Below are 17,313 nucleotides of genomic sequence, written 5' to 3'. Positions count from 1 at the left end.
GGAAGTGTATGGTCATGTACATTGGCAGAAGAAATGAAAAGGTTGACTATGTTCTAAATGGAGAGAAAATACAAAAATCTGAGGCGCAAAGGAATTTGGGAGTCTAGGTTAATCTACAGGTTGAATCTGTGAATCTGTGATGAAGAAGGCAAGTGCAATGTTAGCATTCATTTCAAGAGGACTAGAGTATAAAAGCAAGGATGTAATGCCAAAGCTTTATAAGGCACTTTCGAAGCCTCACTTGGAGTGTTGTGAGCAGTTTTGGGACCCTTATTTAACAAAAGATGATTCCGGAAATGAAAGGGTTGTCATATGAGAAGCGTTAGATGGCTCTGAGCTTTTACTGTCTGGAATTTAGAAGAATGAGGGGGATCTCAGTGAAACCTATTGAAAGTTGAAAGGCCTAGATAGAGTGAATGTGGAGAGAATGTTTCCTATAGTGGGGGAGTCTAGGACCAGAGGGCACAGCCTCAGAATGTCCGTGGAAGGAGGAATTTCTTTTGCTAGGGTGTGGTAAATCTGAGGAATGTGTTGCCATGGGCAGCTGTGGAGGCCCGGTCATTGGGTATATTTAAGGCAGAGGCTGACAGGTTCTTGATCGGTCAGGAAATGAGAGGTTACGGAGAAAAGGCAGGAGAATGGGTTTGACAGGGAAAATAGATCAGCTATGATCAAATGGTGGAGCAGACTTGATGGGCCGAGTGGCCTAATACTACTCCTATCTCTTATGGTCTTAGCAATCAGTATGGTCATCTATGTGTGGAGCCACAGAGATGGAGAAGGCTGCTAAATGTTTTCTTCTCTATTCTATTTACCAAGTAGAATGTCATTGAAGTTACAAAACTCAGGGAAGAGAACAGTGAAGTCCTGAAAGATATCAGTATTATGAAAGAGATTTGACAGTCTTCAGGCACTTTCTGGTGGATATATTTCCAGTGCCCAACCAAGTGTCCCTCATCCAAAAGTACCATTAACCACTGAAGTGGCTTCCTGATAAATAAAATGGGTATTTATTAGTGTGAAGGCCATCAAACAGTATACAATTCAAATGCCAACAAGTACCCTGAGCATGCAAAGCATTTACTATTTCTCTTTATTTTTATCCCTAAATGATGGGACACTTGCTTGAAACAGAATGAAAAGTAAAGGATCTTGTGGTTCCTCATGCATAATTCTGAGCTACATATGGGCTTCAAGCAATAGGCTCAAGAGGAATGGATACTTTAGCAAATGCTTATTGCCATACAGAGTTATAATATTGGACCATAGGTCCTTTCTGAGTTCTGAATGCCTGCCCTATTGACACAAGCGTTTGGATGGCAAGACGAATGGGGATGGATTTGACTGCTTCTGCGGGGCTGCAGTTATCTCTGCCAGGTGAGGAGGAGACATGTCCACGTTTCTTCTCTCCACTTAACGCCATCCAACCACTCACCCCCTCCACCCCACACCAAGCCACAACATTTGGGGACTGGGTTAAGCTACCAAGAAGAGCTGAGGGAGCTGAGCACACACACTCACTCACTCTCTTGTTCATTTCCTTCACTGAAGTTTGCAAGCGGGCATTCTTCCTGCATCTCCTCACTCTCCCATCACCACTGTTTCTGTGATCCTCTCTCATATGTCTCAAATAGGAACAGTTCTCGGGAATGGAGCCCTGTTATAATCTGGGGGGATGGTCTATATCTACTGTTTCCTTGTTGATTTATCAACTATTTATTCTCAGGGTTGTCTGAAGTGCTATTGGGTACCTTCCTATTTTAAACCATCTTTAGAAATGTAAGCTGCCGTTTTTATTTTGATTGAGCAAAGAGCTTGCTCACTTAAATGCCATTATTCAGGAACCAATGCATTATCATGAGCTGTAAAGGTCTTTCTACATAGAAATAATAAGATGAAACTACAATTAAGGGCCTCAGATAACTAATTGGGTACATCAATGTACAATCCTTGCATTCCTGACTGTTGTACATCCTGATTCTGCTCCCTTTATTCTGAATCTGTTAAAAAAAAACTTTAGCAAGCTTCATTTGCAAAATCTTCAACGTCCAGCTTTGTTCTTGACAAGCAGTGAAGCACAGAAAGTGACTTTCACTCAGAACTTTCATTTTATTGTTTTCTTACCCTGTTGTGCTTCGGTACCAAAGTACAGGAGGATTAGACCGAGCACAGCCCAGAGGGACACAGAGCACTTCATTTTGAATGTTCTTTGGAGTAGACCTGCAACAGAAAAATATGTCACCTCAGAATTGCACCTTTAATAAGTAGCCGCCATTTTGTTACTCTGTTACAAAGTTATGGCTCAGATGAAAAAACATTCACAAACAGATCAAGAATTTGAGAATCACTGCATCTCTGTGTGTGATGTAAGCTCACAGGTACCCAACGTAGTTGAAGCGGAAAGAATAAAGCTTTCAAGGTTAGCCTGTAAACATATGAAGGTTCAATAAAGTTCATACTTTCTGATCTTTCTCCACATTGTGTACTGCTCAGGACACACGAACACTTACTGACTAGTCTTCTATATCTGTGCTCTCCTTACTGATTTTCCAGCAGTTTCTTGCCATGTATGGGTAAGTTGTAATGTTCCAATCTGAACAACTTATCTCAGGGAAGTCACAATGACAGGCTTTATTAGTCTATTTTCCATTATAACTCATAAATTGTCGTTCACTTATCATGACTTAACACTAGTGCAGGTTCTTGGCTTGTAGTTTTTAATGTCTGTACTTTCTAGTTTGGGGATTGTCTTTATTTAATCATTTATAGATGAGAAAACTAATACATAACATATTGTTTCTATTTAACCTTATAGAGATTAGGAGAATAATTATTCCACACCATCACTCAGAGTCACTTCTTATATCCGAAAGACCAAATGGAATTGACTGGCTTCTATGATGACAGGGATCCTAGGAAGGGACAAAGCGGGTCATCAGCTTGACACTTCAGACTGAATATGATTGCAAGCTATGACTTTACATCTCAATGCCTCACCAAACTGATGATTGGGATGTTCTGGAGCCTTAAGCTTTATTTATTTGTGTACCTCGATTTGTAACTAGGTGGCTGAACTGTGGTGCTTTGAGATTCTTCATCTCAAGATTGCTTAGCTCCGTCCATTGAATGTGGTTTTGCTGTCCAGCGTGCATCTCAAATCTTCAGTTCCCTTCTTGCTATTTTTTGTTTATTTACTGTTATGATAGGGAATAGTGTGTGGTGAGAACTACTGTATACTGCTTAAAAATAACAGCAGTGGAGATATTGTGAATGCAAATAATAAAATGTCAAACAAGCAGAATTATCATTTTGCAAGGATAGAGGAAGAAGGTTGCATCTCAAAAGTTCCAAGGAAAAGAGTAATAAAGCTCTGCAGCAGAGAAACTGGCCCTTTGGCCCTGCTCGAAAATGTAATATGGAATCAGTGACAAGAAAGAAAACACCAACAAGCCCTCAGCAGCAGATGGTTCTCATTCTAGATTTTGATGTGGGTAAGGATAATGTAGATGTTGAACTGTAATCTTCCAAAATCTCCTCAAATGAAAAAACTCTGCATCTCAGTCAGCTGCTTAATGAAGAGAAATAGCAAGAAGGAAACTGAGGAGCAGTTAGTAAAGAACTGATTTTCGAGAGTACCTGGAGTTTGCAATTAAGAATAGTTGAGTGTTTTCAGTTGATTAGAGACATACAGTATAGATGTATAAAAGATGCTTTTGATGAAACTGAATGGAATTTCTTAAGAAGACTAAAATAGTAGTCACAGAGCGGGGGAATGTCTGTGGATGTTAGTTATGCAGAATGAACATCCGAGTTTAAATTTATAATATTTTTTCAAATTCTAGGAGATCAAATACAAATCCACCTATCCAAATTTGTAGAAATGATAAAACAGGCATCACCTTAGATGGAAGCATTAAGCTGAAAGAGTAAACATGAGGAAATCTGCAGATGCTGGAAATTCAAACAACAACACACACAAAATGCTGATGGAACACAGCAGGCCAGGCAGCATCTATAAGGAAAAGCACAGTCGACGTTTCGGGCCGAGACCCTTCATCAGGACCCTGATTCATCAGGACCATCATGTTCTGATGAAGGGTCTCGGCCCGAAACAGCTGCCTGGCCTGCTGTGTCCTATCAGCATTTTTTGTAAGCTGAAAGAGTTATCACTTTCCATTTCAAGGAATGGCCAGATCTGTGGCATTAAATTTCAATGTGTGAGTAAATGTGATGTTATTAATTTCAAATCAAAAAGTGATGGTGTTCTAATATCTTAAAGATTTTAAGCCAGAAGCAGTACATGTGTAAAGACTTGAACAACATGTGCTTGATTATTAGCATTTCTTGCAGGCACAGATTCTTTTTAAGCATTAGTGAAAACTGACCATATCCAGAAAACTTGAGTAAAAGAAGAAAAAAGTTATGCTACGGAAATAAAAGTCCTTGTTAGATTATGTCTACATTAATATGAGCCACACTAGAAAGAGCTCTTACTGAAAAATATATTGGTCTCAGTGGGAAAGGTTTAACAAAATCCCCTCTGAACCTCTGGATTAAATTGCAACAAAAGTTTATGCAACTATGGTTTTAACTTGCTGGAATGTAGCGGTTTTATAGAAGGGTGGACGTAATTGGCCGTCTTAGGATAGATTGTTAAAAATAAACAATTCTTTTTCCTGAGGTGCAGTTAAGGCACTGTAGTCCAAAAACTACAGGCAAGCCTTTCATGTGTGAAATTAGAGAACGTAGTCACATGGAGGTCAGTAGCAAGTTGGATTTTTCCCTTGAATCTGTCAATTGATCGCAATTGTTTATTTTAAATTTGTGATTAATTGATACAAATACATCAAAGTTGTTGAAGGCTATGTGGATACAACAATGCAGATGAAGTCAGATGACAGATTAGTAATGATGTCACTCAAAGGTATATACCTAGATTCCCGAGATGGTCTTTGAATTTTTAAAAATGTTAACCTTTGGACATGCCTAACTTAGTCATCTTTGTGTGTTAAAATGTATGTTATACATTTCAGGGAAAATGTGTTTCAGTTAATAATTATAGATACGGACTGGTACTGGACTGCAAATTTGATGGTGCCATTTAGCACCACCTTCAAGTTTGTTTTGATTTGGGATCTGTGTAAAATCTGATGAAAAATCTGGGACATCCTGATCAGGGCATGATGATTCAATAGGCCTATGACATCTTCTCTGTGAATAAGTAGGAATTTATACTTCAAGAAGAAATGCAAGTTAAATAAAAATATTATCCTTAAATCATTGCAAGCTACTGCTTTAAAAATTCTTGGCATTAGAGATAGATGTTCAAATTTCAAAGTTCAAAGTACATTTATTATCAAAGTATATATACTTTATGCAACCTCAAGGCAGCCACAAAGCATGGGATTTTGACTTCAATTTTACTGAATGTATTTGGGGATTTGTATGAACTTCTGTTTTAAATTATGTTAATATGCAAAATTCTCCTCCTTAATTGAGAAGTTTTGTTCATTGCAACCATTGTCCTAGCATCAATAAAGCACAGAGAGATTCTGGTTAGTTATCATTTTATGAATTATTCACTAGCGTCTGATTCAAATTTTATACATATTATCTCCGAATCTGTGTGTGTGTGTGAAAGAAAACACTGCACTAAATCAACACCCAGGTATAAAGCATTACTCTATAAATGTTGCTCTGCTTGCTAAGAATTTTCAGCATTTGATCATCAATGAGCATTCACCTCTGGGAGATGGGCTATGGTATTGATTGCCTGTGTCTCTCAAATTTCAATCATAGAACTGCTTTTTCAATACTAAACATCCTCCCTTTAGTCATCTCCTTGTGTTCTGCTCTGGATTCATGTTAGTGAAAGGGCAATAGAACAAATGGTGTTGGCTTCAGCCACCCCCAGATATACGTAGCACCAAAGTGAGGCTGGGACAAGCAGAGTCAGCGATGCCAGGGCACCTCTCAGTGCATTCTATTGCTGCACTCTATTTGGAGCCTAATAGAATCCTGGATGTGCTAGCATTTTCAGCCACTACTCAGGAGAATCCACTTCCCTGATCCCAAGGCAGCAGGCTTGGTGTTTGATTCAGATTCCACCCTTGTTTTTGGAGGGATTCCCTGATCTAGAGGTTGTTATATATGTATTTACAATATTTTTATCATTAAAAAAACTAACTTTGTTCTAAAATATTTTTGGAGTAGTTTTACAAACTAGATCACATGTGATCCAGTGCACACGGGCCTCCTGGCGATTTCCGTGACCCCTGGTGACCTTGGGGCCTCGTTGCTACAGCCAGCTTGCAAAGTGTGATCTGGGCCGAGGATGGGGTGTAGTTTGCAGATCCCAAGGCCGCATTCCCAGGCTGCCCTGATGGCTTTCTCAGGGCTTGGGCAGGGAAGGCTTTTTCAATTGTTTTGAAATTCATTTGATAGCATTTATAGATAGTTGACAGATATTTTTTAAACTATATAAAAGTAGATTTTAAAAGTAAAATATCAGGTAAAGTCTCTTAACTAGAGCAATTTAAGCAAAAATATTATTAAGGAACAAAAACAACTAGGCCACCATCCTTCCTTTGCTGGTAGACAATACTATAAGTGAGTGGAGCCAGGCTACATATGCCACCTAATGGCCCAGAAATGCTGTTTACTGGCTACTCAGCTCGGACAGTGAGTGAGCACTGACTCCTGAGGTCTGGTGTGTTCACTGCAGCTGGATCAAAGTGTGAAGGTCTGGGGTATAGTATGTACTGAACTGAATTAGTCGCAGAGTTGAGAATGCTTCAGACCAAAGGTTTTGAAAAGCCTCCTTGCGAAGGCTGTCTGGGCAGAACCATAGCAATGACTGAGACATCCCATGACCATCAATCTTCACACCATGCCACTCGTGCTAATATTACTTTGTGACCGTATGTACTATCATTACTCTGTGTGCTATGTTTTTGTGCTATGCACTTGTTTTGCACCCTGGCCCCAGAGGAATGCTGGTTCATTTATCTGTCTACATGTGTACAGTTGAATCACAGTTAAACTTGAACTTCAGTTTGACCTGGTCATGGCTGAGGACTCATCATCCCTCGCTATTCAAATCCCAAGAGCAGGGAGTCAACCGATTCAGCCCTCTGCATCCAAACCAGTATACAGTATGTGGCAGTACTGGAGGATCCAGTTTCATTCAGTCCATTTCTAGAGCCCTCCCTCTTTCCATCTTTATTATTTGCGTCATGAGTGAACCCAGCAACAGTCAGTGGAAAGAGAAAGAAGCTAATGACATTTTTTATTAAACAATCCGTTGCCCTCTAAGTATGACTTGCAAAGTAGAGGGCTTCTTGTCATTTGTAGACCCTCTAAATTCTCTTTGTAGCTGAAGTTCTCTGTCGAAGTTTTGCTTCCTTGAGTAGAGCTCAGTTGTTGAAGGATGTTTCATGTTTCATTGTGGTGTGAGCAGCATGGATGAATTGCTTTGATGCAAACCACCCCAGTGTGTATTTGGTAATAACAAAACTGGAGAAAGCAATCTAGATACAGTTTTCTTCAGTTTGCCTTTGCTACAGAATTGGCTCTTGTAGAGACAAATGTTCCATCAGCAGCTGGGCTACAAAAAATGAATTGAGCAGACAATCTTATGCTAAAATATGTAGTGAGAAACTTCCTCTTGGAACACTTTTAAAAACCGCTGTTTGTTTATTAACAGAACCCTTCACAGCTGTTGCAGTTGCTTGAGCTCTTGGTGTTTAACTGAAACTATTAAATACTGCAGTACTATGCTGAAGAGAATGCAGGGTTTCAACCTAAAATGACAGGAATTGCTACAGATGCTGCCCGGCTCCATGAGTTCTTTCAGTACACAGTGTTACATGGTGAATCATAGCTGATTATGATCTCACAGACACCTGACTGGCAATTTGAGTGTGACTATCACGGTGGTTGAGCTTAATCACATCCTTAGAGAAGCTCACACTTCCCAACAGTTAACTGAGAATAGACCAAATGACATAGCAACTGAATTAGGCTATTTGGCCCATCGAGTCCACTACACTATTCCGCCATCTGAAGTGAGAGTAGTAAGGACTATCTCTAAGAGAGAGTACTGCTCTTTTTTGAGTTGCAGAGGGGATATTTCTTGCACACCTTGAAGGGCAGACCGAGCTTTAACATCTCACCTGAAATACAGCAGCTTCCTTAGAGCTGTTGCGAACCAGATTATGAACTCAACTCTCTGTTGTAGTGCAAAGTCACAGTAAATTTATTATCAAATTATGTACATGTCACCATTTACCACTTTGAGATCAACTTTCTTACAGACATTTAGAGGAAAAATAAACAAATACAATAGAATTTATGAAAATCATGCATAAACAAATACTGACAAACATCTGGTTAAATATAGACAGGATACATGCCAATTCATCTCCACCTTTGATTTGGCCAACAACAGTGGTGTCATTAGCAAACTTAAATACACTATTAGAGCTGTACTTAGCCTTACAATCACAGGTATAAAATGGGGAGAACGGGGTTGTGGTGCACCTGATGGGAATTCTGGAAGACTAGTTGTCATTTTCATTCCTGTTTTGCTCAACATTTGACCTCAGACCTGTTGACACTGAGAGACAATAGACAGGCTCAAGATATTTCCAAGGAGATTAGATTCACCTGGCACTATTGGAATAAAAGGACCAGTAGGTGAATGTCTGAATGTCACTCTCAGCTACAAACTGATAGGTCATGAACAGCCAAAGAGTTCATGATTTTAAAATTAATTAATTTCTGTCATAGAGAAAAGAAATAACTGGGCGGGCGGGGGGGGGGGGGGAGGAATCTACTTACTTAACAAAAGTAATCATCTTTAAAGCATAGAGTAAGATTTTTTTTTATTTCAGAACCAAATAATGTCATTTGTAACAGAACATCACCTTGTGCAATGTAAATAAATTACTTTAATAGATCACTACCAAATTAAGTATTTCCTACAGGAAATAAATCCTAGGGTATCCCAGGTAATAGTGATAACAGTTTTTTTTAATGAAGGTAAAATAAAACAAAATTATAAACTCCCTTGTGGTTTTACAGCCATCATAAAAGGAATTAGTTTCTGTAGCCTGATTAGAATAGTGAAACAAGCACTTACCATCAAAGCTGTTATCATGAAGTAAATGTGCACAAGATGTTCATCTGCTGATCTCTTCTGTTGAAGTAAGCTGAGTCAAGCTACTTCTCTCTATTTGAAAAATATTATTTACAGTTTTTTTCCACTTTACTCAGTTCAGGAGGCATGTACTAGGATGTGTGTGATAATCCATCCACTCATTGGTGGATATTTTGGGAATGTATGCAGTACTTCTTGCTTCAGTCAGAATTAATTTTTCATTGTTTTTTGGTTGCTTTGAAATTTTTCACCTTAGACTACTTTTGTCTATTGAAAAACATTCCAGATTGGGCAACTGGTGCACAACAAACAGTACATTTGGAAATTGCTGAGTCTATACCTGCTAAAAGTGAAGGTATCATTTTTATTATTCTGTGTTGTGGTAATCAACAATTTAAATCTTCTCCCACTCATGGTTTTAATTATTTTTGTTCTTGACTTTGTGTTATAAACTTCTGTTGCTGGAGAGCGATTCTGTTCAACTGGCAGGACCTTGTTTTAAAACATGCATTTTGATGCGATTTGTGATTGTCCTTCGGGTAAGGCTGAAAGAGTGTAAACTTGTATATTTTTATTACTTTCCTATGGAGTCTGGAGGATCGGGATGCTTTTTTGGGACAGTGAGTTGGAATTAGTGAGTCATTCCTCTTTTATCTCTTCCTCACATCCTTCTCCACCCATCTTCCCACGCTCTGGAAATCCTCACAAAATTACATCCCTGCAAACACCTGGGTCTGTACATTCTTTTCTTCCTGTTCCCAGGATGATGCATACGGATGGACAAAGCCAGAAGAGCTGAGGAGTCTTGAAGATATGGCCCAGTAGTTAAAGTGACTCAACTCTCACACTGCCAGCTGCTTCAGCTGTACACGGCTTTATATTATCATTTCTATTGATATACAGTGGAAAAGCTTATTTTTGTTAGCATGCCATCCAAACACATGAACCCATCCATAACTGCACTGAAATACTTCAATAAAATAGAATAAAACTGATGTTGCTGTTATAGGGAAAGTGCAGTGCAGGCAGATGAACAAAGTGCAAGGCCCGTGACAAGGTAGATTGGGAAACCAAGACTTCATCTTTTAGCATATGAGGAATCTGATAATAACAGGATAGAAGCTTTCAAGGTTATGTATCTTCTGCCCAACAATAAAGGTGAGAAGAGAGAATGTCCAGGGTGGGCGAGATCTTCCATTATATTGGAATGTTGGACAGCCCTCTTCAGTCTCCAAATTATCCAAGTTCCAGTCTTGATCAGCTGAGATTTCTTCCAAATAAATACTGTGAAGACCAAAACCAATGTCTTTAATTCCTGCAGCAACCACCAACTCCATCCTACTCCTTACCCACTCTCTGAGGCTGAGTCATACTGCTCACAACTTTGACATCACATTTAATCCAATGTTTAACTTCCAATTACATATCCACCCCAAAACTAAAACCAATTATTTTGCCCTGCATCTGACTCAATTTATTGTATCTGCTAACAAAATATTTATCTGTGCCATTCTGCTACCTCCTGAGGTCCTGATATGACAATTATAGTACACCCGGTCAACCTTCCCCAATTTACCCTACTTACTGTCATTCCAAAACTTGCACCAGATTCCATTCATTAATCATTCCTGCAGGATAACTAATGCTTTGATCTCAGTATTCTTATCCTTGCTTTCAAATAATTTCTTGACTTCACCCCTGCCATCACTGACTTTTGTTCATCTGCCTGTTAGGAGACAAATTTCAAGTTTGTATAATGTATACCCACTTTGATAATAAGTATACTTTGAACTTTGAAATTTGAACAGCTCTCCAACATAATTGCAATCCTTGAATTCAGACTTATTAACATTCCTGATTTTAATCATGCCAGCACCATTAGTTGGCCTTTTGGCAGTCTTTAACTCTTGAGTTCTCTTAATGAACCTAATTATCCCTCTTGCTCTATGGCTTTTTTTAGAAGTCATCTCTTCAACCAAGCTTTTATTCACATGACAAGATATTTTCTTAGGAGAATGGGTTAAGTTTTATTTGATAACAGGCTATGTAAACATCTTGTTACATTTTACTATTTAAAATGCATTATACAGATAAAAGTTGTTGTTCAAACTAACAATTCCAAAATCACAGAAGCAATGCCTTTAACAACAAACTCCGAGATGCAGAAAACCAACACGAAGGAACTTAACTTATTCTGGAGTGAATTATTAGTGTATTTAATGGAAACGTGATGAATTCTTCGTGGCTAATGCCAGTCTTAAGATCCACACATTTAAGTTTATGGAAGCCTTGAAAACATTTCTCTTTGCTTTAGTATGTAGTTTACCTGGTCACGCCATGGTGATGCTGTTAACAATCCAGAGACCAGAGGTCAACCTCTGATAGCTTCTTTTCCTGCAAAATCATGAGTAATCACAAAGATCTTACAAACTGTTGGACTAGATTATTGCAAGATACCATCTGGTTCATTACTACTGTACTTCTATCTGTCAACTTTAACCGGCCCAAATGTGGCCCAAGAGACACCAGCAGACTTGTCTCTGAAATGGCCGGCATGCCACTTATTTTTATTATATTTATTTAGATATACAGCATGGAACAGGCCTTCCAGTCCAACAAGTCATGCCACCAAGCAGCCCACCATTTATCCCTGGCATAATCACATGACAGTATTCAATGAGCAAATAGCTCACTAACCGGTATGTCTTTGGACTGTGGGAGGAAACCAGAGCATGCTGGAAGAAAGTACAAACATTCCTACAGAGGACACTGGAACTGAACTTCAAACTCCGACACCTCGAGCTGTAATAGAGTTGTGGTAACTGCTACACCGCTGTTGCAGCCATGCTTTAAGGGCTATTAAGGATGGCCATTAAATACTGGAATTTCCTGTCACCCAGTTCCCTAAAAATAAATAAATATATATTAATTCTTACGCCTGTTCAAAAACACCTGCATTGAAGTAAAACACAAACAGAAATTTTCACCTTAAAGCATACTTACTGCTAAACAGGAGACACTTTAGCTAGCAGAATCCATGTCATCTTCCAGCAGAACAGTGACATCAATCCTATTACCACTTCCTTTCCTCTTTCTTTCCAAGCGACTGTCCGATTTACACAGCATTTCTATAAGGAAATTGCTGGAGTATCTAATCTGGCTTGGAGTGCACATGCAGGTCAGGTAGTCAGAAGGAAACAGTCTGCTAATAGGATTCTGACCCTAATGGCAGCCAAGCTTGTGCTTACAGGCCCCATGGTTTGGACAACACAGATTTTCGTTTGCTGTGCATTGTGCAAATATGCATTCATGCAATGAGTATAGCGTTTCAGGTGTGCTGCTCTTACACACCGGGAATATACAGAACAGAACAACTGTGTTATGTGTCTCTGCACGACACTGGGTTGCCACCACCACTGCTCAATGATGCAGCTAATGCCATGTGTGGAGTACCAATGATGGAGTAAAGGGATAGGTAAATAGGGGTATAGATTAGAAGGGATTAAAAGACAATGATTAGGTAATGATCAATTACCTTATAGCTACCTTATGTTGGTTGCTGTACAGCCAAAAAGGGAACCTTACCCAGCAGCAAGTGATGTACCAGACATTGTTCCCTAATAGCGTAAGACATAGATTGAGAGTAGGGGCAGGTGTCAACATAAGGAACTGAGATTGTATCCATGCTGGCCTTGGCAGAAATAATTATAACTAACCAATAATGATTTTACATCTAATTGTATCTTAGCATGTGATCAAAACTATTCTAAAACTGTATTAACTCACGTAATTATAATCTTTCCTGTAATGATTACTGTTATAAATTGTGTGGAATTGTGCTTCAGGGGCAGGGCAGTATCAGGACTGTCTCTTTGGGAGATTAGTCTGTGACTTCCCCCATAGCATGCTGTGAATAAAAAGTGAAGTTTGACGAAGTAGCGCTTGTTTTATGGTTTTATTGAATTTGTGGTTCCTTGCGTTATTGCATCGGGTCGATCCGCCTTTGACACCAAGCCTTTAGCATCAAGAAGAATTAAGAGCCTCAGCTACAGTATTTCAATTACTCAATGGTTTTCAGCAGGGTGACTTGAAGAATCCTGGTTGGAATGGCTTACAAATTAGTTGTTTTTTTTCTGTCCTTGCACCAGTTTTGTGATCTGCTTCATAGAGACATCACAGAAACAAGCCTTTACCTCACTGAGTCACAGCAATCATTAATAATCCATTTCTTACTTTAATCCCACCTATTCCATTTCATCACTTCCCCGCTACCAGTAACTTTAAGACCTGATAAAAGTTTGTAACAATTCTAAGAGGCAGAGTTGCAGTTGGGAGCTGGTATCCTTTTCCAAAGGTCAACATTTTTAATATTAGAGGAAATGCATTTAAGATGAGAGGGGGAAAGTTAAAAGGAGAAGGGTAGGGCAAGCTTTTTTTACACAGAGATTAATAGGTAATGGAATGCCGTGCCAAGCTTGGTGGTGGAGGCACATATGATAGAGGCTTTCAAGAGGCTCTTCTGTAGGCAAATGGATATACAGAGGATGGAGGGATATGGCTGAAAGGAACAGGTGTTGTTACTTCGACACTTTATTTAACCTCCTTAGAACACTTAGGCATGACCTTTGCTTTTGACAAATAGTCTGTCTGAATGATTATATAAAGTCATAGAGTCACACAAACGTTCAAAACAGAAACAAGCCCTTCATCCCTCCTAGCCCACTGCCTACTCCCATCGCCCTGCACCTGGACCATAATCCTCTATACACCAGCCATTCATTTACTTATCCAGACTTCTCTGACAGCTCATTCCATACTCTCACAACTCTCTGAGTGAAGAAGTGTTCCCTGATGTTCACCTTAAACTTCTCACCTTTCACCTTTAACTCATGATCTCTAGTTATAGTCCCACCCAACCTCAGTGGAAAAAGCTTGCTTGAATTTATTCTATCTATACCCTTCATAATTTTGTATACCTCTGTAGAATCTCCCCTCAATCTTCTGCATTCCAAGGAAAGAAGTCCTAATCTATTCAAACTTTCCTTTTAACTCAAGTCCTCCAGTTCTGGCAATACCCTTGTAAATTTTCACTGTATTCTTTCAACCTTATTTACATCTTTCCTGTGGGTACGTAGGTGACCAAAACTGCAAACAATATTCCAAATTAGGCCTCACCAACGTCATATTCAACTTCAACATAACATCCCATCTCCTGTACTCAATACTGTGATTTATGAAGGCCGATGTGCCAAAAGATTTCTTCATGACCCTATCTACCTGTGCCGCCACTTTCAATGAATTATAAACTTGTATTCCCAGATCCCTCTGTTTTACCACACTCTGTGTAAAACCTAACCTGGTTTGTCCTACCGAAGTGCAACACCTCACACTTCTCTGTGTTAAATTTCATCTGACATTTATCAGTCTACTTTTCCAGCTGGTCCAGATCTCACAGCAGCCCATGACAGTTTTCTGTTATGACAACCCCCCCCCCCAGTCCTGCTGTCATCCACAAATTTGCTGATTCAGTTAACCATTTTATCATCCAAGATCACTGATATAGATGTCAAACAACAACAGATACAGCACTAAACCCTGTGGCACTCCAGTAGTCAAAGGCCTCCAGTCAGATTGGCAACCATCTTCTACTACTCTCTGGTTTCTCCCACAAAGCCAACGTCTAATCCATTTTATGGCCTCATCTTAAAAGTCAAGTGACTGAATCTTCTTATCTAATCTCCCATGTAGGACCTTGTCAAATGCCTTGCTAAGGTTCATATAGACAACATCCACTGCCTTCCCTTCATCACTTTTCCTGGTAACTTACTCGAAAAACTCTATTAGACATGACATACCACGCACAAAGCCATGCTGACTGTCCCCAATCGATCCATGTATATCCACATACATATATATCTCCAGTCCTTTAGAATACCTTCCAATAACTTTCCCACTACTGATATCAGGCTCACCAGTGAATAATTTCCTGGTTTATTTTGACAGCCTTTCTTAAAAAGCATTAGCTGTGCTCCAGTACCTCACCTGTTGCTAAGAATGATTTAAATATCTGTGGCCGGGCTCTGCAATTTCTGCACTTACCTCCCAAGTGGGGAAGCACCTTGTCAGGCCCTGGGGATTTATCCACCTTAATTTCCCTCAGGAGAGCAAACACATTTTCCTCTGTAATCTGTTTAGGGTCCATGAATTCTCTGCTGCTTTGCCTCATTTCTAGAGTCTCCATGCCCATCTCCCAAATAAATACATCTACAAAAATTTATTTAAAATCTCCCCCTCTCTTTTGGTAATCTATCCACAGATAGATCACCATCTGATCTTCCAGCGGGCCAACTTTGTCCCTTGCAATCGCTTTAATTTTAAGATATCTATAGAATCCCTTAGGATTCTCCTTCACCTTGTCTGCTAAGTGTTCTCTTGCATCTCTTAGATTCCATAAAAACCTCATTTGTTCATGCCTTACTATACCTACAATGCACTTCACTGTTTTTCTTAACCAGGTCCTCAATCTCTTTTGAAAACCAAGATTCACTAAACCTGTTATCTTTACCTTTAATTCTGACAGTCACATACAAGCGTTGTACGTTCATAATTTCACATTTGAAGGCCTCCCCTCACCAAGTATACCCTTGCCAGAAAACAGCCTGTCCCAAATCACATTTGCCAGATCCTTTCTGATACCATCAAATTTGGCCTTTCTCCTACTTAGAATCTAAATTTCCATATTTACTTTGAAACTAATGGTATTTTGATCGCTAGATGCAAAGTGGTCCCCTACACAAACTTGCCCTCTCTCATTTCCAAATAGGAGATCACATACCACACACTCTCTCATTGAAACTTCTATGTACTGATTGAAATGACTTTCCTGAACACATTTGACAAACTCTATTCCATCTGGTCCTTTCAAGGATAGGGATCCCATTCAATATGTGGAAAGTTAAAATCACCTGCTATCATAACCTTATGTTTCTTGCTACAGTCTGCAATCTCTTTACAAATTTGTTTCTCCAAATCCCACAGACTGTTGGGTGGTCTATAAAGTAACCCCATTAATGTAGTCATACCTTTCTTTTTCCTCAGTTCCACCCATAAAGCTCACAAGATGAATTCTCCAGTCTGTCCTGACTGAGCACTGCTGTGACATTTCCCTTGACTATCAAGTCCATTCTTCCCCCTTTTCATCCCTCCCATTCAGTAGCATCTAAAGCACAGAATACTGAGCTGCCAGTCCTGCCCTACATGCAGTTGGGTCTTTCTGACGGCTACATTATCATAATTCCAGTGCTGATCCATGCCCTAAGGCCACTTGCTTTTCCTACAATTCTTCTTGCATTGAAATATACAGAGCTCAGAATAATTGATGCATCATGCTCAACCTTTTGATTCCTGACTTTGTCTGAGGTTTTAAGAATATCTGTCCCCATAACCTCTCCACTATTTGTTCTGACACTCTGTCCCATCCTCCTGCAACTCTAATTTAACCCCCAACCCCTACCACAAAGCAGCAGTATCAAACTTACCGCTAGAATTTTAGTCACCCTCCATATCAGTTACAAACCACCTTTCCTGGAAGAGAACCCAATGGTCCAAAAATCTAATGGCCTCCCTCCTACACCAAATCGTTAGCCACACGTTAAGCTGTATGATCTTCCTATTCCTGGTCTCGCTAGTGCGCGGCACAGGTAGCAATCTTGAGGATAACAATCCTGGAGGTTCTCTCTTTTAACTTAGCACCTAACTCTCTGAACTCACCTAGCAGAATGTCATCACTTTTCCTACCCATATCATTGGTACCTACATGGACCATATCCTCTGGCTGCTCACCCTCCCACTTAAGAATGCTGAGGACTCGATCTGAGATGACCCAGACCCTCCCACCCAGGAGGCAGCATACCATCCAGGAATCTCATTCTCATCCAGAGAACCACCTTTCTGTTCCCCTAACTAATGAATCTGCTTGCCTCTTCTCTCCACTTCCCTTCTAAGTCACAGAGCTGGACTGCTATGACTTTCCTCTGCTAGGTCATCACTCCCCGACAGTATCCAGAGGGATTTCATGTTCTAGATGGTCTTGGAATTTTGAATCAACATAATTATTCCAGTCACCAAAGTTAAACTGTTTCTTCCACTTGTTA

The 17,313-nt window shown here is 39.7% G+C and overlaps 1 protein-coding gene across 3 annotated transcripts in view; it reads right to left on the bottom strand.

Annotated features, from left to right (window-relative positions):
* The window catches only part of LOC132392752 (collagen alpha-3(VI) chain), a 69,919-nt gene extending 60,657 nt beyond the window's left edge, over positions 1-9,262 (bottom strand). For all 3 annotated transcript variants that reach the window (XM_059967061.1, XM_059967062.1, XM_059967063.1), the window contains exons 1-2: positions 9,143-9,262; positions 2,125-2,220 (exon numbers count right to left, since the gene is read on the bottom strand). In XM_059967061.1, the coding sequence (XP_059823044.1) occupies positions 2,125-2,197 (73 nt within the window). In that variant the 5' untranslated portion in view covers positions 2,198-2,220; positions 9,143-9,262. The remainder of the gene's footprint in view (positions 1-2,124; positions 2,221-9,142) is intronic.
* Positions 9,263-17,313: the final 8,051 nt, after the last annotated feature.

Source organism: Hypanus sabinus, chromosome 4 (assembly GCF_030144855.1).
Source record: "Hypanus sabinus isolate sHypSab1 chromosome 4, sHypSab1.hap1, whole genome shotgun sequence".
NCBI lineage: Eukaryota > Metazoa > Chordata > Chondrichthyes > Myliobatiformes > Dasyatidae > Hypanus > Hypanus sabinus.
The sequence above is the reverse complement of the archived record's forward strand: the minus strand, read 5'-3'. Positions and strand labels throughout refer to the sequence as shown.